General features: G+C 38.8%; 2 protein-coding genes across 4 annotated transcripts in view; one reads left to right on the top strand and one right to left on the bottom strand.

Annotated features, from left to right (window-relative positions):
* dph7 (diphthamide biosynthesis 7) overlaps window positions 1-24,201 on the bottom strand; it is a 29,138-nt gene that overhangs the window by 3,677 nt on the left and 1,260 nt on the right. The window contains exons 2-9 of one of the 3 annotated variants that reach the window (XM_050050362.1): window positions 7,287-7,401; window positions 6,769-6,941; window positions 4,472-4,605; window positions 4,304-4,391; window positions 3,033-3,127; window positions 1,504-1,664; window positions 325-397; window positions 175-240 (exon numbers count right to left, since the gene is read on the bottom strand). In XM_050050362.1, coding sequence (XP_049906319.1) covers window positions 175-240; window positions 325-397; window positions 1,504-1,664; window positions 3,033-3,127; window positions 4,304-4,391; window positions 4,472-4,605; window positions 6,769-6,900 — 749 coding nt within the window. In that variant the 5' untranslated portion in view covers window positions 6,901-6,941; window positions 7,287-7,401. Of the gene's footprint in view, window positions 1-174; window positions 241-324; window positions 398-1,503; window positions 1,665-3,032; window positions 3,128-4,303; window positions 4,392-4,471; window positions 4,606-6,768; window positions 6,942-7,139; window positions 7,267-7,286; window positions 7,402-24,201 lie in introns of those variants that run through there. The other 2 variants (XM_050050364.1, XM_050050363.1) reach the window with 2 other exon arrangements.
* sh3glb2a (SH3-domain GRB2-like endophilin B2a) overlaps window positions 12,462-24,201 on the top strand; it is a 56,405-nt gene continuing 44,665 nt past the window's right edge. Inside the window, exons 1-3 of the mRNA XM_050050370.1 lie at window positions 12,462-12,612; window positions 13,238-13,379; window positions 21,178-21,306. Coding sequence (XP_049906327.1) covers window positions 12,550-12,612; window positions 13,238-13,379; window positions 21,178-21,306 — 334 coding nt within the window. The 5' untranslated portion in view covers window positions 12,462-12,549. The remainder of the gene's footprint in view (window positions 12,613-13,237; window positions 13,380-21,177; window positions 21,307-24,201) is intronic.

Genomic DNA, 24,201 nt, shown 5'->3' with positions numbered 1-24,201 from the left:
TTGAAACAAATTTAGGACGATAGGAGACGGGTTGAAATAAACCGAAATTTCCCTTTAAGGACAGAAGGAGCACAGAGAGAGGAAAGATGGGTACTCAACAGTAGCCACAATCACACAAAAAGCTAATTCTCACACAGTGTTATGTTACCATAGAGAGTTCATTGGGATATTTACCTGCCTGTAGCCAGGATGTGTTCCTGGTGTGGGTTACTGTGAATACTGCACACACCCATTGAGTGCCTTCAAGAGAACGGACCAGAAATTAGCGATGTACTTAAACAGACAGACCACATGAATACTGTTGACACTGACAACAGTACTTACCTTTTACTGGTGAAAGTAGGGCAGGAGGGACCAACTCTGAGATCCCAGCCTTTTAGTTTGCAATCATCACCTCCTGTTGAGGAATGAGTCAAACACAAACACAAACACACACACACACACACACACACACACACACACACACACACACACACACAGGAGAAAGTGTAAATGCATATACAAGCATAAAGAAATTATATTAAAAAAAAGTTAAAATCAAGGAGCAATCTGCCGAAAAATACTGAAAAACAACGCCAACATGGAAGTACCAAAAACTGCAGTTCATCAAGTAAGCGGGTGAAGCTGGCTCCAAGAGTAAGTCAATCCCCAGAGTGCTGCAGGGATGACATTTTTTTTTGTGAACCAACCTGGAAGTTTGCATTACCCTGGTTCCCCTGACAAAAAGCCTGTGGTAATTGTCCACTGGATTTTGCATTATTATAGAAAATAAAATAATCTTCACAAATGAACACCACTTTTTATTTTTTTAAGCATAAATGCAATTGCCAGAAGTTAAAAGCTAATGTTAGGCTATATACAAATAAGCAGATTTATCATTTGCAAATTTTGGCAACTCTCAAACACTAATGTTGGTATCAGCCTCAAAAAGTCGGTATCGATTAGGCTCCAATTGAATATTGTGTTGTATTAAGTATTTGACAGGGAGAAGTTCATCAGGAATTCAGCACTGCCCATTTCAGTGCGGAAATACTGCATCTGTGTATTGTGGATGTGTCAAACACCTCTGGAAGCTCATGCTAACAGGGCACAGCTCAGGCTTCAACAAGCTCTGGTTGTGGTAAACAATAATTTGAGGCCACTACATCAGAGCTCCATGCTCATACTGAATTGACTGACAGCAGCAGTCTGTTTACACTGTGTTACACAGTTTAAGACTTGACACAAATATCATATACCAAATGTTTTTGTATGGGACACAGAACCCTGAATGTGTAACATTTTCAATTCATAAATAAAGTGGCATACACAGTTATTTTAGCTACACCATACAATGACATAGAAACATCCTGACATTCGGTGAATCCAGGCAGGCAAACAGCCACCCAAAGAAAAGTTGGGGGCCTAATAAAATTTCTGCTTAGGCCTCCAAAAAGGTCAGGGAAAGCTCTGCAAGTGTTCGTTAAAAATGTGACAGATAATGATTTAAATGAGGAGAGTTACCAGAATAAATCAGCTGTGTGTCCCAGTAGGAGAAGGCTGAGATCCAGGCCTCAAAGTCATGGGCCTTCCACTGTGACAGAGCTGTCAGAGCACCTTCAGCCAGCGAGAGAACACTGACGCAGCCTGCGGAGTCACTGCACACCACCCGCACTTCACTGCTGCTGAAACAAACAGGAGATATTTGACAGGACCATTGTTGCAATAAAATAGTCCTACCAAAGCCAAGAACCCTCACAATCATTAAAAAAGTAGCCCAATTTTAATTCCCTTTTCATTTATTTAGGAAATGGTTTTTATGTGTGAGTATAAACAAAATATTAATGTCATACCCTTTTCCCACTGAAATTAGTGTGTATATGCACTTTTTTTAAAAAGCAAAAACCCCCCCACTAAAAACAGGCCATAGACTCCTGTCCAATTGCTAGTAGACCAGAACCATATATACGGCTCAGCAGTTGTTTTTTTGTTTTAATGATGTGTCACATTCAACATCACAAACGTGTCCTGGAAAACAGGTCAAACCCAGTGCTAACCAATTTAGAACGATAATCAAGCGCTGCTGGGATCGAGACGGACAGAATTTATGTAGACTCCTCTTTGCATCACGCCCGAAAAGGGGCAAGAAATTGGCATGTCCACCCCATGGATGTATTGGAAGAGTTGGATCCTGGACCCTACGATGGCGCCTATTCAGTCCAATGACAACTGCCCCCCCTGCTCTCCCTCTGATTGGCTCGCACTCCTTGCCTTTATTGGTTGGGTTGGTTAGATTTAGGCAAGAGGAGTGAAATTGGTTAGGGTTAAGTTAGGTTCGGAATATCAGGGTACGCTAATCAGAGGCAGAGTAAGGTGGGTCATGCCTCTACCATCCTTGTTAAAAAAAAAAAAAAAAACTCACACCCAGGTGTCATGTTTCCATCACTGATGATCGGAGCCAATTGGAGCCGGAGTCAATAAATATCTGTGACAACTGCAGTCTCATTTGTCCTGGAAAATTAATACTGATTGTTACCTTTCACACTAAAAGCCAGATGCTAATGGATGTCAGTGGGTTTTTGTCCAGTGGGAAAAGGGCTGAACATACATATTGACAGATATTTGTAATACAAGTCTTTTATCACACAGCTATAACTTAATAATAATTGGAATAGGAATTAAGTTACTTAGTTGAAATAAACTGCATCAACATATGGGTTTGATGGTCATCAGTTATGCTCATTGTGTTTTCAGCTGAGCTACTAAATTAATCTGGATCATACTTGGAGAGAAGGTGCCGATCTATTGGTATATAGACTGATGTTTTGTTGGTGGAGACTGTCTTAATATTACAAAAAGCAGCCCAAATGATCACAACATCCCCAAAAAATGTTTTACCCACCCTAATAAATAAAAAGTAGCCCAACTGGAGGGAAAATTGTCCAATCTGGCAACATTGTAAAGTGTTTTTTTGTATAAAATGTTACATTAACTGTTAAATGGAAAAACACAGCTGCAGGTGCTCAGGTTCTGAACCATGCCGAGTTTTTTACCTGTCCATTCTTCCAGTGGACCAGTCTAATGACAGAGCCAGCCGCTCTGCTCCCACCTCCAAACTGCACAAAGGGTGCAGACTACGGGCGCCTTCCTACTGGATACACACAGTCATCAGTGTACACTGCCACATCAACAACTAGAGTCCAACCAGGTCTTATAATACATAATAACAGGAGTAGAGTGGAATAAACACACCCATTACTGCTCGTACAGTCATTTCAGTTAACCAAGCAGCTATTAAGCATTTCTGCAGCCTACTGAATGAGTAATGCGTCTTGGTTCACTTTAGCTTGCACATATTTACCCTCCTCTCTAAACAGACTGAAGGCCTGTGTGGTAAACTACCATGAAAGGAACAGTGACATAGTGCAACAGCTGTGCAAGCTTATAATGTTCAGACGGTGTTGACACCGTGTTAAGTGTTATATTGGACAGTAGTATATTGCATACATTGAGTGTTTGTCCACCCAAAACAATCTCTACAGTTTGAAAAGTAGCTATTCAAAATATGTTGCAATTTTAATTTATTCAAAATTTGGTGTGTGTGTATACGGTCAGTTTTATCAGTGCTACAATCTATTGCAAGCTGGAAGTCTGGAATAGTCTAGTTTATGAGTTTGAACATCAAATATCTTGTCTTTGGAATGTATTCAATTGAATATAGGTCAAAAGGGATTTACAAATCATAGCAATCTGTTTTTATTTATGTTTTACACAGTGTCCCAACTTTTTTAGAACTGGGGTTGTAATATAAATGATGAAGATGTCATTCTGCTTTGTTCAATGGGTGCACCACCATGTTGACCATGTGACATCAGATGTGTTAATTTGTTATATGGCACATTTCATACACATTAGCAGTTCACTGTGTTTTACAAGCTGCATAATGACATAAGTAGAAAAGGATATTTAAAAAACTTGAAATTACAGTACAATTTGGTATGCAAATTTAATCATCTGTATGTTGTACTTTTTATGCATACTTTGCTGACAGACAATGCCACATTAAGCAACAGTATAACAGAGTTTGGTTGGAATTATGTTCTCTACTTACAAGAAGAAGTAGAGAACTGCATGTTTGGACTTCTTGTGGTAGAAAAGGCTACTTTCAAGCAGTTTTGATCTCAGACGCTGATGTATATATTCAGGGATTATGTGCCCTGTCAAAAACCTTACATACTGCTTCTGTACACAAACATCGTCTATGAGCCTAACAATATCAATTGTCACCTGCCTGCTGTGATTCTTCTCATGCCATATTTCTCACCTGACTGTTTGACAGCGTGTACAGCTGCAGCTCTCCGGTGGCAGCTGCCATTCCCAGTAAAGCCTCCCCTGACACTGGCACATGGCACCTGAGAGCAAGTTAAACAATCAACAAAGCAGAAGCACACAATGACAACATGAGCCACACTGGTCAAACTGGATTTCTTACCATTTCAAATCTAAAATGGCCGCTGTGTCCATGTGCTGTAGCTCAATCAGAGGAGGGCTCATTGATCCTTCTCGCCGAAACTCAAAGAGGTACAAACGACCAGTCCGGCTCGGGGTGGCATCCTCTTCCCCTGCCTACGGGAAGAATGTAATCATCAGTCAGACACCGAGCATGAGTGGCTGTAGTCCCAATAAGTACCCGTTACTACTGTGTAAAATTAAAGGTCCGGTGTGTGGGATTTAGGAATATAAAGGCAGAAATGGAATATAAAATGCATAACTATGTCTTCATTAGTCTATGTCACCTGACACTAAGAATCTTTTTGTTTCCATTAATTTAGAATGAGCTGTTTATACCTCCATACAGAGTGGGTTCTCTTCAACAGAGTTTACCATGTAAACAGTAATACAGTAGCCCAGAATAAACAAACCAATCACTGGCTCTAGATAGGGCCATTCGAGTTTTTGTGAATCGGCCACTGATGTTCTACACACTTGGCACACGGGAGAAGTTTTAATTGACTGCAATCTGCTACCTCATCACTCGATGCCACTAAATCCTACACACTAGACTTTAAAGACACAAACAACTCAGACTGCACAATTGGAAAAGTATGTACAATAAAACAAGTTAAAAATGTTGTTTTGTTTTGGACAATATGGATGTGAACAATCCAATCAGCACAGTTTCAAGGTGGACACCCAAGATTAGTGTCACCAATTCGGTATCTGACCAAATGTCTCCCCTTCTGTTCCTGAGTTATGGTCTTGAATAATGGCCGAGATGAGTCAAAGGCAACACGCACACCTCCTGCTGATTTAGTGGTGTAGGGAATCAGGCCCCCCTGAAAAGTCAAGTCAATGAAAAAATGTGATTCCTGCACACACTTCTTTACCTTTGCATTGATTTGTTTAAAAAAGGTCACATTCATATTTGGTCCACAAATTAAAAAGTGTAGCCCATATGGTGAGAAAAAATGGGCTATGTATAAAATATGGTATGGAATAACAGTAATGATTTTGTACTGTTATTGTGTGTAGGCACTATAAGTGAACCCTATGGCATGTTTTCGATAATATGTTATACTATGTCAATTTCAATTAACGTGTACTGACCATTTCAAATTAACAGCCAGAAGAGGGTTGTGATTCCTACAGTCGATGGGTACAATATGGATGTGAACAACCCATATCATTTTTGCCCTGCTATAGGGACCCAAATCTAGATTTTGACACAGGGCCTAATGATAAGGTTCTCACTATGTAAGTTGACACTGTGCCTCATTATGACTAAAATACAAATTTCAACAAACAAATTAACACGGCACCTGGAGATTTTAGGGCCCCCTGAAGCAGTTGTCCCCTCTACCTGTTGGTCATCAAGCACCCTCATGTTCTCCTATAATGTTGGAAATAAGCACTTAAAGGGAAAGTAAGGATATTTTGAAGTGGGGTTGTAAGGGGTACTTATGCATTGTCCGTGCATTACATAAAGCAGATGTCAGTCAGCACGTCCCCAGTTTGGAGTCAAAGCCACCAGATTCCATTAACAAAAACAGTAATTTTAGCTCACTAAACACTGGAGTACCGGATGTACTGCTGCTTTAATCAATAAGTTAGTTTGTGTTACTGCGTGACTTTTGTGGATCCAAACTGACCATTTTAAATGCCAAAGTCACACAATAACACAGACAAAAAACAAAATAACTCTTTGAGGCAGCTGTATATCAGCACCTGCTGTGTTGAGCAAAGATAAATTACTGTTTACTGGCTTTGAAGAGAATGATATGTTGGCTTAATTTTCCAGTTGGAAATCAGTCTGACATTGAGGTTAAGCAGTGAAAATATTCTTAATTTAGCATGCACTTAATACTTTTTGGTGGGACTTTTCTTAATTGGTTAAATTACATTTTGATGCTGAAGCCTCACCAGTGGTGCATTACTTAGCATCATGTTACTCCAGTCTGATTCTCCAAATTGGACGCATGCTAACTGAAATCTACTGTATGTAATATACTGTCTATGAATAAGGACGTCATACAACCCCACTTCAAAAAAATTAAACTATCCCTTTAAAATATGTAATTCTAGTTTGAATGTGTCAGTGTGGTCCAATGTGTTTCTGTGGACAGTGACGACTACAAAAGTTTTGATGTTGGGCTATGATGACATCACCGTATTTACAGACAGGGAAGCAACATTTGTCACATATACTACAGATAAAAACAAGAGTGCCGAGTGTCGGTTAGCACGAGGTTCTGCCCATACGACAGCTAACCTGCTTATATTCAGTCTCACCCCTTTCTGTAACTGATAGGTCCCACAGGCCAGGATGTCTTGGCTCGATGCAACAGGACACCATTCCACCGTGTCGGCACTCAGCTCCGTGTCAAACACCTGTAGATTGCGGGTCCTCGACTTCCAAGCCATGACCAGCTGCTTTGCATAGCGTTATTGTGCCGGTGGAGTAACTACAGGGCAAAAAAGTATCCTGTTACGTCTCGACTGTAAAGTCAAAACAACACTCAAATAAGTCAGTCACGTAGTTCGTACGTTAGACCTTAAGCATCACAATGTACCAGCTAACGTCTATTAGGCTAACGTTAACGTTATCTGGGCTAACTAAATAATCTGTTTGGCAGTTAGCTAGCAAGCTATAATTAACTCACTGCGGTCTCGCGCAGCGCAAACTGTCAACAGTAAGACACTTCAGGTGACGAACAGATATTCAACGGGTTAATAAAATGTCCAAGGTTAAGTTAACTTTTGTTTAATAGTGAATATCCACAGAACAAATCATTATCAACAAAACTCACATGTGAGCCAGCCGCGACTCGACGACTCTGTGCGTCGTTACGTCATCGCTGGGCGTAAGGGTGCATTCAGGAACTACAAGGTTCTTAGCAATGAGTCCAAGCACTCAATGACACACTGTAAAACAGAAAGCAATCAAAACAGATTAGAACAGGGGTAGGCAACGGCTCTGGGGCCACATGTGGCTCTTAGCCCCTCTCCAGTGGCTCCCTGTGGCTTTGACGAAAAATGATATAGAAATGAGTAATGGTTATTTCAAGATTTAAAATAACCTAAAGTGACTGAAGTGACTCTCACATTCTCCATTTGTTAAAATTTGGCTGAATACAAAAATGATTTAACATTTCGTAAACTTAAAGGTGCGTCACATGTCTACAATCTCACAATTCTGATGAATCTCAATAGTGTTATCTAGTCTCGAGTTTCTGCAGATAGGTTTGCTGTGGATTCCAAATCAGAAAACGAAAAGTCTTGAAGGAAAATAGAGAATTTAATGGTGTGTGGACAGATTTTTTTTAGCTTTTATTGACCTTGTACAAAGTACCAAATAATCACAAATAGCCCAGTGTAGAGCCACTTTGGGGTAAAACATATTAACACATGCTCATTTGTTGATAGGCTAATTTAGACTGAAACAGCTGTGTTTCCTTCATTATCAGGCTCAAATGTGTCGTGCAGCTGGAGACAGATTTTTTTTCCTTTTTGGCCAAAAACGGCTCTTCTGATATGAAAGGTTGCCAACCCCTGGATTAGAACTATTTGTGCTCCCTTGTATACACGCTGTGTACTCGTACGATGTCTCTAGATCAAGGGCCAGTCTTTAAAGTGGGTTTGCTGGTAAATGCCTAAATGCATTTGAAAATGCAAGATATCTTTATTATAATATATAAAGGACAGAAAAGCACCACCAGGGTCCAGCTGGAGCTTCACAGATCCAGACCTGTTCTATCTGAACTGTAGTCAGTCCATTTCCTAGTCTTTTCAGAGCTCAAGCTGAACTGCATTCCTGCAAGAACCAGCTGAAATCACTGTGTAGGGGGAGTCTTCTTGTACTGAAAGACAAGATGAAGCACAATTGACCAGGATTAATGCCAGGACAGTGCGGTGGCCCCAAAAAGCACTGTGTTCAACCCACACATACGTCTGAATTCAGCTATAACACTGATCATGAAATCTAAGCTGCCAGGTAAGAAGGCTATATAAACACAGCATACTACCTTCCTGTAGTTAGAATACATTTAAAAAAAAAAAAAAAAAAGTATGTTGCAGTGGCAAAGATTAAAAAATGCATTAATCATATCAATAATTATAATTTAACCATGTGTATGATTCTGAAATACAAATGCAAATGAGTAGGCCTACTTTTACTTTGGGTGGGCTTGTTAAGTTGCCTATATTTTGTTGTGAACACTTTTGTACTTTTACTGAAGTAACCTTTTAGATGCAAGATTTCGTCTTGTAGAAGTGTCTTTCTACACTGTGGTATTGCTATTTTTACTTTACTTTTACTTACTTATTTTTACTTTTTATTTTTACTCAAAGGTTTGAGTACACAGCTAAATATAGTGTACACAGTCAAATTCTTTTTCTTTTTTTTTTTTACTCGAGCTGATTTTACTTCCAAAGAGGAAGCTGTAGTACCCTCTGCTGGATAATTACCATTACCAGCAGCCCTGTGCAGCAACTGTTGCAAAAAAAAAAGAAAGAAAAAGTTTTTTAAACAGGTTAAGGTGTATTGGCCAGGCTCTCAGTGTGACCTACGAAACCACAGCCATGGAGCAGCTTTAACTGTAGACTAATTGGCATGTAACTTAGTTAAAAAACAGTTAAACACTTAGTAAAAATATACTGTGGATTCAGCCACACAATAAAACTTTCTAGTCCCTTAAATTTGCTTTCTACCTATTTTGTGAAGGCCCCACCAAAGACACACCTGAAGCAAAAATCACAGCAGTGATGCCACCAAACTCCTAAAAAAGATGAATAGGCTTGCTCTTGACATAAGAGGCGTCTGATGCAACAAAAAAGATATGAAGCTGTCAATGAACTTACCCCAAGATATCAAAACCATATCTAACTATAATTACCATCATACGGTTGTATGCTTCAGCAAACCGGTAAAGTTGCAGTTAAAGTTTACATCCATGTCTGCCCAGACTCATATGTAGCCATGACAGTGGACAATGCTTCAACTATGGATGTTGCAGCAAAGAAGCTGCATAGTCTAAAATGTGGATGCTTCACACACCTCTTTAGCCCAGCAGCACAGAAGATCTATACAGTCAGCACAGTTTAAGATGTACACTGAGGATTCTGTTCCTGAGATAGGGCTTTGAGCAATGGCAAAAAGCTTTTTCTTTTAGTACATTATGATAGCTAAGAGAAGGTGATCTTTGACCTTTAATATAAAATGTCATCACATCATCATCTTATATCTTATGCTATAATTTTATCATAATTAGTTTATGAATTCTTGAGTAATGGCCAAAAACATGTTTTGTGAGGTCACAGTGACCTTTGACCAATTAATTCTAATTAGTCCATCCTTGAGTCCAATTAGACATTAGTGTGACATTGGAGGCAATTCCCCCTAGTTGCCCTTGAGATATTGCATTCATGAGAATTACACGAATGCATTGTCACAGTGACATTTGACCACCAAAATCTAATCAGTTCATCCCAGAGTCCAAGTGGGCGTTTGTGCAATATTTAAAGAACTTCCCTCAAGGTGTTCTCGAGATATCTTTTTTTTCAGGAGAATGAGATGATCAAGGTTACAGTGGCCTTGACCTTTGACCACCAAAGTGTAATCAGTTCATCCTTGGGACGTTCATACTTATGTATTGAGGGGACGGACATATGTAAATTTGTGCCAAATCTGAAGAAATTCCATTAAGGCCTTCTTGAGATATTTTGTTCATGAGATTGGTACAAACATACATACGGACAACCTTAAAGTATAATTCCTCTGGCCATGGCTATCGCCGGTGCGGATGCATAAAACAGTAATACTAAAAAATAAATACAAAGGCCTTGCTAATCTGTCGTGGTGATGGTCAGTGGTCGTGTTATGCAGACAGGCTCTATGCTACCCCCAATAGTTCAATCAAGTAATTAAGGATTCTGGAATGCAGCAGTTTAGCAGTTTACTCAGTGGTGTGGCGGCAGAAGTGAATAAATAAAGAGTGAAACAATCAAGTTGTCTTTTGTGTTATTTAATAAAGTGAGAGAACAGAATAATAAGAGTTATACCAGAGTCAATCTATTTCAGCTGAAAGGTCAGAGCTCTGACAGCTGGAGTTGATTCAGTCACATAATATAATTAAAACTTGCACAGCAAAAGGGAGGCAAAGGGAGGCCTCCAGTTAACTGATAACTGTCACAAGAACAGCTACAAAGCAAACCTCTCACACACAAATGAAAACTTTCCAAGGACACAGTTTACTTCAGGTACAATGAAGCCATATACACACAAGGAAGCAAAATACTACGTGTCTATATGGTAATGATTAATTTTGTTCCTACAACTGGAACAAAGTTGTAGTGATTGTAATGATTTTCAAACCAGTTCTTTTCACGGTATTGGTTCCTTGGAGTTGATACATGTAAATGTATCAAACCTTTCAAGTTTTGATACTTAATTTTGATACTTTTTGCAAAAAAAAAAAAAGGTATATATTTATATTTCTCAGTGACACTCTCCTATAGTAGGCCTACACGTACATTTGACAGCTAGTGCTGCCCACCCCACAAAACTCATCAGTGCATGCAGTCATCATGTATGAGTTTTTATTAATTAAAAATAGTAATTTTAACGCATTGATTCAGCATCCAATTGCATGTAGGTAGGCTATGTAAACGCAAAACAGTGTTACAGAATTATCATTGTCCAATGATCTGTTGTTTTGTTGCATTCATGTGGCATCAGAACAATGTGTAAAAAGAGTTCCCTACTCCATTTAATGATTAAGTTGTCTAGATGCTCTGAGCAATAAAATACAACACATCGTCTTTGTAGCATCCATGTTATATTATAGTGTTAACTCTCAAAGCTAATGCAAGCATTTTAACAGATTAATCAAAGAATAACTCCACCACAAGACTACAAGACCTTTGGAAAACAACAAAATGTGTTCATAACTCCAGAGGCAGCCTAACTTTTTCAGATGAATAAATTCAATAGGGTGGCCATGAGATTAACCAATAGTAAACACTGGTAAATAGTATCAGGAGTCAGAGACTTCTAAACTCTACTACTAAAATCCTGTGCTTTAGCTGCTCTGTGTCTCCCTATAGTCTCTAATCACATCTGTTTCAAGTTAATGCCAGTGTTAGCAGCCAATGCTGCATGTACTGGCCTTGAATTAAAAATAAAAAAAAGAAAAAGAAAATCCTAATGATCTGAATAAGATCATATCTAATTGTTTAAAATGTATCTATATGTTTTTAATATCAGATTTTGGCCTGTATTTATCAACTCTACCAGGGAGAGATAAACACCCCAAAAGTCTAACCTTTCCCTTTATCATCAGTGTATTCAAGAAAACAAAGCACAGCTCCAATTTGAAATAATTGAGCTGTAAATAGTTTTAGATCAGTAGTTCTCAATCTTTTTTGTGTAAAGGACCCCTAAATTGATACACATTATATCAGCGACCCCCATTTTATTAGGTTTGGCTTCAGAGACCTCCATCTAAAAAAATCTGGTTATTGACCAGAATTCTATGGTTGTCAACAAATTGGGGAAACTGTGGAGGAAGTGAAACCTATGATCAGAATAGTCACTATTGTGACTCTTACTCACATTCAGCTCACTTCTATAGTGAATTTAATAGTGAAGATAAACTATTTCCCATTACTGGGGACACCCTGGAATGACAAGTGGGGGTCCCCGGACCCCTGTTTAAGAGCCACTGCTTTGGAGTGTTTTTAAGCATTCAATATAGTCAAACTGGCGGCATCTGTTGGCTGGCATATGGTATTGCATTGATGGAAATTTGTAATGCAACACCTCAATGGAACAATTGCCCAAGTCAAAAGGAAGTCACTGCTGTTATCCTTAATATGTTGTTTTATAATAAACATGGCCATAGTTCAAGCTGGTCAAATGTTTTTGCCTTTAAGCAGATTTATCATATGTTTGACGTAACCGGCCTTGTCAGTGGTGGTCACGTGACTTTTGCTGTGCGGTGCCATAACATCCAGCTGCTGGTGTCTAGTTGTCTACTTCCACTGTCACACAACTAGCTAGCACATACTAACACAATGGATTTCAACGTGAAGAAATTAGCCTGCGGTGCTGGAGTGTTTTTCACGCGAGCTGTCCAGGTAATGAAAACTACGTGTAAAATTCTGTGGTTCGGTCGACGCTTCTTTCCATTTTGACAGCCAGCTGTTACTGACGTTACTGACTACCGTTACGGTACAGTATCTGACCCTGCAATATATTGTACCACCGAGCTAACGTTATGTTAATATTAGCATAGAAAACAGATACAATTACTTGATATTTAGCCAACTGCTACGTCGTCAGAATAGTTAAGGCCTACACTGTAATTTAACAGCGTTGTCCAAATGCTATCATGCAGTGTTGTTAGCTAAGATGACGTTATCTTCTTAATGTAACGTTATATTTTAGTCAAGCTAGCGTACCAGTCGCTAGTATAAATTAAACGTGGGCTCAGTTAAATAGCTTAGCAAACTGTAACCGAATATATTTATTTTGACAAGTCTGAGAGTAACAGGAAGGGGGGACATACATGACTGTCAGGTGAGCAAGAGCTACTCGTGAACCGGACCCTCTATGACGTCATGATATCGCGTTAATTCCCTAGCTGTTGATAATTGAAACCATTGAAACATGTCTATGATTGAAACCTGCACTAAATGGGAACAGTTGTGTCTCAGTAGTTAATCAGGAGTATGTGTGTGTGGTGTGTGTCCTCTGCTTCAGTTCACAGAGGAGAAGTTGGGCCAGGCGGAGAAGACTGAGCTGGACGCTCACTTTGAAAACCTGATGAGCCGCGCAGACTGCACCAAACTTTGGACTGAGAAAATCTACAGACAGACTGAGGTCCTGCTGCAGCCCAACCCAAGTATGCTATATATTACAGTCCTATCATTAGATGTGGAAAGAGTATTCTACAGTTACATTTCAAATTGTTTTCAAGCAGTTCTGCTACCATGCTGATGTTCTCTATAATTTTATAATAGGTGACTGATGATAAAAGCATCATAAAGGAAATATCAGCTCATGCATAATAAACCTTTAGCCAGTGTTGGGAAGGTTACTTTTGAAATGTATTAGATTACAGATTTAAAGTTACCCTGTCAAAAATGTAATCAATAAAGTACCTATTTTAATGACTTCATCATGAAATGTAACTTATGACATTTGATTACTTTTCTAACAAATGTTTTAAACTGGCCAATACAACTGGAAAGACCTGAAAGACCTAAACATATAAGCGCATAGGTGTGCTCTAAAATTGATCCCATTGACTTTGCTGACTAACATCCTCAAAATAAGCTAAAATAAGGCATTCCTGCACAGCAAAAAGATGCAACGCAACAGAATGAATGTTATTTTCAACATATGAACTTTTACCAAAAAGAAATATACTCAGATGTAACCTGTTTGTCATCATCAACATTTTGATCAGCAACTGTAATTTCATTACACAGTTTTTTTCTTAGAAACTGTAATTCATTACAGTTGCATTTATTTTGTAATTTAATTACTTAACTCTGTTGCTTGTAACTATTTACTCCCCGTCACTGCTTTTAGCCCAAGTTATTGATTTTAATACACAAGACAAATTATCAGATATTTGCCACCTAATACAAAACATGATTAAACCAATTAATTTAATCAACAATTAACAACAAAGTTCTTCAAAGTAATGCTGGATTGATGGAAAAAAACAACATTTTTCGGACTGGTTAAACCAAAGCAATAGGTTGTGTACCTATTTAAGAATATGTTTAATTTATTGTAATCCCTGTGACAAACAATACAGTGAGGCATCACGACTTGGAATTGTATGTGCTGTTAGAACTTGTGGGCCTAATCAGGTGCAAGTTACTGACATACAAAGCACTAAAAGACTGCAGAATGTCCACATGTTCAAAGTACTTGCTTTACCGTCAAAGGTTTTATTTGACATTGTTTTGTGTGAAATGTCAGTCTAACCCAGTGAATGCTGCATTTCTTTTTACCATCAGTGTAAATAATTCAGTTACACAATCAGAAAATGCAGTCATAATAGTAGTGCAATAGACAATTCAATAATTAAAGTCAAAATATATAATAATGAAAGGACCATATCAAGGATGTTGCATGTTTTACCCCTTTAGCTAAAAGTTACTTCACCATATTACAAGGCATTCTTATACCATGCCAAGTTTTTGTATTGTTTTCCATGATTTAGGCAACAAGTAGTTTTAGTTCATTTCATGATATGTATGAAAATTTTAAATATTTAAAATTTTGTATGTCAAGATATGTAAGTGTTCACGTCTGCCTTTATTTTTGTGTAAAGGTTCATTCATAGTCATGTGCTGAATGACTTGCATGCAGGTACAATTGTGATTTTTTTTTTTTAATGTTGGTTTGTTCAAGATTATGAAATCTGAAATGTACCAGTTTGAAAACTTGTAACAGTTTTTGAAATTAGTTCTGGTTTCTGGTGGTCCAGGCTCTGCAATCCCTTATGCATTTTATAATAACAACAAAAGAATCCCTTACTCCATGTATGTGGATCATCTTGAACACCTGTTGTTCAGCTTCAGTTTAACTTTTACCAAATGATCTTAGGACAGATAAGTCATCACATCCACCTTGTCTAACAAGCACAGTCCTTCTTGCAGGACCACTTGTATTTTGTATGAATACAGAGCACTGAGGGGCAGGATCAGAGCCATGCTGTAAGTCTGCAGGACAAGTATAGGAGAGAAAAGGTTGCACTTGTCTTCACTGGGTTTTGCCCAAATGTAAATGTTTCATTTTAGATAAACTTGTGAAGTCAACTCCTTGTTACAGTTGCTATCACCAGTTTTTTGGAATATTCAAAATTGTGTATTGTTTACATCCATGTTAACTAGCAGTCAGTTTTGTATTATGCATGTGCATGTGTTCTCATGTACATGCACAAAAAAATTATGCAAGCTACCTTAAAAATGGAGCCAGCTTGTAAGTGCTACTGTGACAAAAAATAAAGGGAAATTAAATTTGCAGTTAAAAGGCTCAAACATGCAAAACCACTGATATGGTCCTTAAAGTAATCCTAAATAGACCAATGGGAAACACAGTAGTTTTCTGTGAATAGGCACCACATACCAAATGTCAGTCAGTCAGTACAGTTATAAAACATTGTGCTACAAGCTAGTGTCAGCATAGTTGCAATGACTTTAATTTAAAAAGGGCAAATACTTGTAGCATATATTATATATAGATTTACAGTGATATGGATTTACATATTTGAGAATAGGGAGCTCTAACGTGTGACTTTTTGATTCTCCATGCTACAGTTGATCACACTGGTAAGTATTTTGACTTCCTATTTTGGTGCCGTGCTGTGGAAACCTTTCATGCCTTTCAATAATTAATACACAAAAAGTTATTGATAACATTAATTAGACCAAATCAGCACATGGTTCTTTGGTATTAAGATCGAAGGTGGCTTTTTATTGTTCAGGGGTGAGCACAGGATGAAATCCTATGTTGGCACGCGGCTGATGGTGAGTCAGCACATGGGTTAATGATAATTTATGCAAAATGGGTTTTAAACGTTGAAGCTTCAGCCTCCTTTTAAGTTTAATCTCAGTTTGACTGGCCTTGGCCAGACAGTGTATTTTTCTTTTATGAAGTGGTTATTCATTGTGTCTTTCTCAGCTTTGTCTCGCTTCAAGGCTTAAGCATGATATTTGGGTATTCTGTCCATATTCAAAAATAAAAGAGCATCCTGGTTTGAGCACCTGTTATGAGCACCTGTTATATCAGTGATATATCTAGGCCAAGATATACAGGGTATAGACTCTTCATTCTCATTAGTCTTTCTCCTAAAGTGACCAACTTTGATTAAACTGCAAATTCAAAGTAGCACAATAGGTATTTTTGGTCAAGTGATTACCAGAATAATCATTACCAAAACTACAAACAAAAATATACAATGAAACCCCAAGTATCCCTGCATCCAGTGATTTAGTATTGTAAAGAAAAATCAAGAGTCCAAGGCCTCAGTCAATTTCATGCGGAGTAAGTCCAGCAAACTTTAAGGTGTGCTTGAAGATAAAAAAAAAAAGTGGTCACCAAAACAGAAAATGTTCTTCAGGTAGTCCTTAGACAGAGCAAGGAGAAAAGGTATATCAAAAGCCTGAAAGTAGAGAAGCCCCCGGTTAAAAGTCTGAAGCTGCTGGCTGCAGCTTCATATTTAAGGGATAGATACAAGGGTGGTATTTACCTTCTCATCTAACTCTTCATCAGAAACCAATTAAGCAATAGCATGTTTAAAAGAAATGTCGAAATACTGCTTTAGATGCAAACTTCATCCTTGGGTTTTTTTTTTAGCCAAACTATCACTATCATATAGCTCAAGGAATGGCACTTTTGGTTGGTAAGGTGATCCGCCCCTTTGGTACTGACTGAAATATCTTAAATATCTCAGCCACCATTGGATGGATTGCCATGACACGTTGTACACAGATTCATGCCCCTTGAGATCAATTGTAATAACTCTCATCATCTTCTGACTTTTTGTTTAGCATTATCAGGAAAAAGTTCCATTTTGTCTAGTTAATTTTCTGATCAAATACCTACAAAACTAACCACATTCCCATCAGCATCAGCTTCACCTTGTATTTGATGCTAAATAGCAAAAATTATCCTGCTATCAGACTAGATTGTGAACATGGTGAACAATAGCCTATCTCTGCTAAACATTAAAATGTTAACATTGCTGTTTGCATGCTGATCTTAGCATTTTGTTCAAAGTGCCACTATCTAAGCATAACCTCACAGAGCTGCTAGCATGGCTGTAGACTCTTTGTCTTGTTAAATATTAAGGTGTTCAGAGTCTTTTAGTTAGTACAGGTTGTTTAGCTCAGAATATGGACAGAAACACACCACAGTATTACATTCCATAGTTTCAGAAAGAACAATGAAAGAAACCCTCTAGGACAAATCACACTGAACAATAAAATCGAAAGGAACAGAAACTAATCCAGATAGTGCAGGATTTCAGTTTTCCATCCATTTGGGATTTTAACACCCCACATTTTTACCATATCAGTTCCCCCTCATCCTGACTGTGACAGTTCATATTTTCCTCATATTACCTCAGATTAGTTGAACTGGTGTCCTAATTACTCCTGCCAATGTAGCAGTGTGTCATAGTGTTGTTGTTTTCAGAGTATATAAAACTTTTTCGGTGTGCTTTTTTTCTTGCACATGCTTGTCTTGTACAAAGTTTTCCACAAGTGCAAAATGACTTGTCAGCCATCTAGCCGATGACCCAATATTTTCTTGGTAATCATTTCAGGTGTCTGTCATGACCCTTTTATCAGTGTGTAATAAACAGTAGAATTTATATGGTAGAGTTGAGACTTCAAGATGCAAAGTGCTTTATAGGAAAACCACAATCAGTAACGTGTGTGAGCAATAAAGGATGAAGAAAAAGTGATAAAACAAAAAAATACACAGAAACAAGAATATGAACCGAACTAAAGATATCCTGATCAAACTTCTTTTCTGCGACTGGAAGCTTGTCAATACTGTGCATCTTTTATATTATAATATAAATATTACTAAGTATTATGGACATGTGATAGAGACCTTGAGACCAGGCCCTTTTGCATTTTCAGAGATATTCCCCTCAGACACAAAACTGTACTCGTGGAAAACATGTTTGTTATGTAATGCTTTTTAATTCTGTGGACTCACGTCATCCATTATATTCATTTACTCAACATAACCCACATTAGACTTGGGTGGTAATTTAGTAACAAGGCATACACCGAAGTGGTATCCTGGCACTACAGTAATGCATTGATAATGAAACTTGGTATGAAACTAGATGAAGCTTAGGGCCTACTAATTGGTGGGACTAGTAGAATCAGGTTTGTGGTGGTCTTGAATCTAAATAGAGTACACATTTATCAGCCACTGTGCTGTGTTAAGGTCAGTCCCTGCTGTTCCCAAGTGCAGCATTCATATCAAACATGATGTGTGCCCCCACAAAGTGCCTTTTGTGTTACCCTGTGTTGTGAAGTCCACTATACCAATGTCAACTCCATTTGAAAAGGAAATGGCTTCAGCTGTGCTAGAGTACAGTTTAGAGTACAGTGGCTCCATGATCTTTTCAGTTTGAAATGGTTGCTTGTGGGGCTTCATGAGAGTGCATCAAACTTCAAAGTACAGTAAATGTGCTCTAAAAACAGCACAGTGAGCTCATATGAGAATCTCTATGGAGTCGATCAACCCCTGTCTGATTCAGTGTAAATGGAAAACTATTCATGTTTGAGGGTATTTTGGTACCGCCCAAGCCTAAAAGACATCACAGTCATATCATTTCTGAGTTGTGTGTGAAGAACAGGGATTGGACCTCAAAAGAGCCCCTGTACACTTGTATGCAAGGCAGTGTTCCTTTCTGAAGCTGATATTGTTGGGGCTGACTCAGAGGTTTTGATTTTGTTGGTACAACATTGTATAACATTTTTAAGACTGAAATGTGTGATATTTATTCACTAATTGCATTACTGGCAGTGAACAGAAACCCCACAAAACATCTCTGTTGAGATTGTCAGAAGTATTAATTCAATTCAATAGTAGTTTCAATAGTTTTGAAGTAATCCATTATGTGCCATTTCTTCATTGTTGGTGCGAGTCTTTCAAAACTACCAGTTAGTCCTACTGTATGTAGTGTGAGGCACTGTGTTGAAGTTGAAGCCCAAATTGCTCCCGATGGCTGTTCCATCGGTGTGTGAGAGCGTACGAGTCTTGGGGATCATCAAGATGTTTTCTGGCAAAAATGGGACAAGCCTTAATGTTCTTTTTGCTTAGCAGTGGTTTTCGTCTTGGAACTCTGCCATGCAGGCCATTTTTGCCCAGTCTCTTTCTTATGGTGGAGTCATGAACACTGACCTTAACTGAGGCAAGTGATGCCTGCAGTTCTTTAGATGTTGTTGTGGGGTCTTTTGTCACCTCTTGGATGAGTCGTCGCTGCGCTCTTGGGGTAATTTTGGTCGGCCGGCCACTCCTGGGAAAGTTCACCACTGTTCCGTGTTTTCGCCATTTGTGGATAATGGCTCTCACTGTGGTTCGCTGGAGTCCCAAAGCTTTAGAAATGGCTTTATAACCTTTTCCAGACTGATAGATTTCAATTACTTTTTTTCTCATTTGTTCCTGAATTTCTTTGGATCTCGGCATGATGTCTGTAGCTTTTGAGGATCTTTTGGTCTACTTCACTTTGTCAGGTAGGTCCTATTTAAGTGATTTCTAGATTGGGAACAGGTGTGCAGTAATCAGGCCTGGGTGTGGCTACAGAAATTGAACTCAGGTGTGATCAACCACAGTTATGTTTTAACAGGAGCTGGGGGGCAAACACTTTTTCACACAGGGCCATGTAGCTTTGGATTTTTTTCTTCCTCATTAATAAAACCCTTCATTTAAAAACTGCATTTTGTGTTTACTTGTGTTATCTTTGACTAATGTTTAAATTTGTTTGATGATCTGAAACATTTAAGTGTGGAAAACATGCAAAAAAGTAAGAAATCAGGAAGGGGGCAAACACTTTTTCACACCACTGTGTATATATATATATATATATATATATATATATACACAGTATATATACACATATGTGTGTGTGTGTGTGTGTGTGTGTGTGTGTGTGTATATATATTTATATATATATATATACACACACACACCTTTACACATAGGCTGTGCGGACTTCTTTTCCTTTATCTTATATCCTCATTAAGACCAGGATATTTTAAAGCCTCCAGTTGATGGACCCAAAAAGCTTCCCTTTGATTGAGTTTCTGTATTCTGCCCCCCCCCCCCTCTGACCAAACTTTAATGTTTTGAATGCCCTCTGTGCCAAATAAAAAATCATTAGCATTATGAAGTTCACTGAAGTGTCTAGCCTTGGGGTTGTCGTGGTTTCTTGTTCTAATGGCATATATATGCTCAGCAAGGTGATCCCTCAGTCCCTTGTTACTGCTTTTCTGCTGCTCAAAAGAATGTGATCATTTTTACTGGGCACCCGTTTGTCATGGCATGCAAGGAAAGATCTTTTAAGTACATCAGAATACACAGGATGAGCAGGGGTGGAAAGTAAATACAGTTCTTCAAGTTCTGCACTTAAGTACAATTTTAAGATAACTTGGGTGTTTCAGTTTTGTGCAGCTCTTGCTCTTTTACCCCACTACACTAAAAGGGAAATATTGGACTTCTTTTTTAACAGCTGTAAAGCTATTCAGCAAACAATCCTGGTGAATACGAGTCCTGATGAACTGTCCTTTTACCTTTGTTTTTGTCTCTGTTGACTCCTGACAAAAATGACTAGATATTTATTTTGCTAGAGGCTCTACTACATTATGTTCACCAGTCACTGTGTAATTCTGTCTGTCTGCTCTGCTGAGCAGGTAGTGTTTAGTATGTTCATCAGATTCAGGTACTGTCTGTGGGGGTTGATGTGGCTGTGGCTCAGACTTAACTACATTTAAAAATCATTAGCCCTAAATTCAAAAACAACGAGCTACAAGAAGCTAAAAAGTTTCATAGAGCAGAGTTGGGTTCTGATAAATGAGAGATAAATGAACTAAAATTTCGAGCGCTTCTTTGTTTTCCAGCTGTGCTCTGAATAAAACTCTTCCTTACTCTCTCTAAAGGTGCCAGGATTGAAGAGTTTCTCTATGAAAAGTTGGACAGGAAGGCACCATCCAGAATTACCAATGCAGAGCTGCTGGGTCAATACATGCAGGATGCAGCAAAGGAATTTGGTCCTGGAACTCCATATGGTAAGTATGCATCCACTTAAAATCAAGCTTCAAGGGGTCAAAACCTTAATAAGATTATGACTTTACACCCTGTATAAACATGTGATCTGTATCTGGATCAGAAACAAAAAACATGTAAACACAAGATGTAAATGCATGCAGAACACATTGCACTTGCTATCAAATTACTGGCAGATCTCAGCCGAGGGAAATCTAGTCTGTACAGTTTAAATGATGAATGGACTTCCATGTATTTAGTGCCTTTCTAGTCTTACATCCACTCAAAGTGCTTTACACAGCATACTGAATTCACCCACTCACACACATATTCATACACATTTGGGGATCAGTATCTTGCTCATGACACTTAGACATGCGGAGGAGCCGGGCATCTAACCGCTGATCTTCCAATTAGTGGTCGACCCGCTCTACCTCCTGAGCCACATTCATTTATTTGTGGCAGCCTGCCATCATTAAAACATCCGCCACCACGAATAGGACTGGACTGTTTATTAGGAGCGTTATTGGGGGAAAAACAACAACAACAACATATATATATGTGTGTGTGTGTGTGTGTGTGTAGGCCTATATATATATATATATATATATATGTATATATATATATATATGTGTGTCTCAGGGGTCGCGTTAACCGGATATTCTCGGTCATTGACCGTTTTTTTACAACAACGACCGGAAAATCTGAAGGCCGTCGGTCATTTGACCGGTTGCAATAACCACCCCACTTGGCGGCGGAGTGCACAGTCAGTGGTTTAAGTGGCTGCCGCTTTCACACTGCAGAGAAAAAGTCATTCATTCTTCATGTAGCGTTGTTGACATAACGCTCTGGACACACCGGACGCGGAACCGAAGCACGGCGCCCAGCAGCGGAGGCAGTTTTCAATCGGCGCCCATGTTAACCTATCTGACTGTCCACACAGGCTCTGAGCAGAGCGGAGCGCCCGCGGAGGCAGCACTTCAGTTCGGCGTCTGGTCTATTTTTCACGGGAGCCGCGAGCGCTTCTGTCAAGCTAGATCGAGCGGATCGTACCAAACAGGAAGTCGGACACAAAAAAGACGAGAGAATCCGGACAATTTTCAAAATAAAATAACAGCAGCACGCACTGAGGAACGTGAGGAGGAAATACCGTGTTTATAATTTAAAATAACACAACAGTGCATAACCGAACACATTTTTCAATGCCATAATCACTTCATTACAATTTTAATTTTGTGTCACCGAGCCTACAGACATAACTACATAACGCCCTTATACATAACGCGTTAGTGCCGTCCGGTGTGTCCAGAATGGCACGGGTGTGTGGATGTCTGTTCATCTTTTCGTTCATGTCCTTATTAATGCACACTTTATAACTTGCTTGTTGGATTTATTAAAAACGAACGAATGAAAACTAAATGAATATTTATTTGAATATCTTTATTATCATTTAAAAACGAAAATTAAAATGACCAGTAAAAATAGATTATGACCGGATTTTTTGTGTTTGTTGTGTTTAGATAGGTGCTCCTTAATAAAGACATCTGTTCCCTTTAGCTTTCTTCCTTGTTTTAGCAGTGCGGTCTTGTGTTTTCTGTTGAAAACAACTGAGAGTCCATAGTGTGCTCTTGGTGACCGCAGTTCTTCAGTTCACAATTGTCATCAATTGCCAGTTGTGTACCCAGAAGTGACTTTTGTTAGCAGGACGTCACAATGATTCAGTCTACGTTAATGCTCTGAATGTTGCGTACTGAGCCTTTAACCCTCTTCCTGGATTGTCTACCAAGAAATGTGCAGACAGTTAAACATAAATCATCTGAACCCACATGCTCTTTTATTGCATTGCATGCCATGAATGATTGATTACATAACAAATGGAGCTTTTAAGTATAGTGCCTTATATACTAAATAGGGAGAGATTTTGGCCACAGTCCATGGAGAATCAACCAGCCTCTCTGCAGCAGAGATAAATTGTGACTGCAGCACTCTCAGCCTGTACTGCCTTCCACCCCTGAGACATACAAAAGTCATTTCCCACCACCACAGCTGTCTAAACTTTATTGATGACATGCAGTCCTTATTTGTACAGCTGAAATGCACATGCACGGAGAGGATGGATCAATTTGACCAGTTTGAGTGCTGCTGCCTAAAATAGCTATTTACAAATGTTTCTGCATTATTAATAGACATAACTGATACCCAAGTTTTCTCTAACTGGACTACACAACACCTTATACGTACAATTTTACTGATAAAAGCAGGGCTGAACCTCACGCTCATTTTCATTGTCAGTTAATCTGACAATTATTTTTTAAAGCCGCTACAAGGCACTTTTAACTGGATATGCAAAAGTCTCTCGTTTCTGCTGATGTCTGTGCGTGACCTACAACAGCAAATGAGACCATCTGTGTGAAGATAAGCTATTTCTATATAGTGTATACCCATACCTTTAGGAAACTGTCTCTGGGTCCGCACCAGGTCGCTTCCAGGACGAAGTGATTTACGGCACTCAGACACGTCATCTTACCTAGCTGCTTACATTTAGTGACTCTAAATAGTCGCTATTCCTCCTCCTCGACCCGACGTCCGCGGGGAGTTAAAATAGCAGCAATCATCGGTAGGGTTGGGTACCGTTCATACTTGAACCGATACGGTACCGGTACCGGTATCTGGAATTCGGTACCGGTACCAAACAGTACCTTATTTCAGTACTTTTTAACCCTATGGGCCCTAGGCCTTTTTGGGGTATTTTTACTGCCTTTACTTTTAAGCTCATATCACAGTCATTATAAAGGCTACATACACATGCTATAGCTTTTTTTCAGGACAATCAGGGCTAACCAGATTTGCCATCATTCCATGTCCTTCTATGTGCCTGTATTTTATATCAATTTTTATATCAATGAAAAAAACAAATC

This window comes from Epinephelus moara, chromosome 8 (genome assembly GCF_006386435.1).
Source record: "Epinephelus moara isolate mb chromosome 8, YSFRI_EMoa_1.0, whole genome shotgun sequence".
Taxonomy (NCBI): Eukaryota; Metazoa; Chordata; class Actinopteri; order Perciformes; family Serranidae; genus Epinephelus; species Epinephelus moara.
This window is presented reverse-complemented; position numbering and strand designations above follow the sequence as displayed.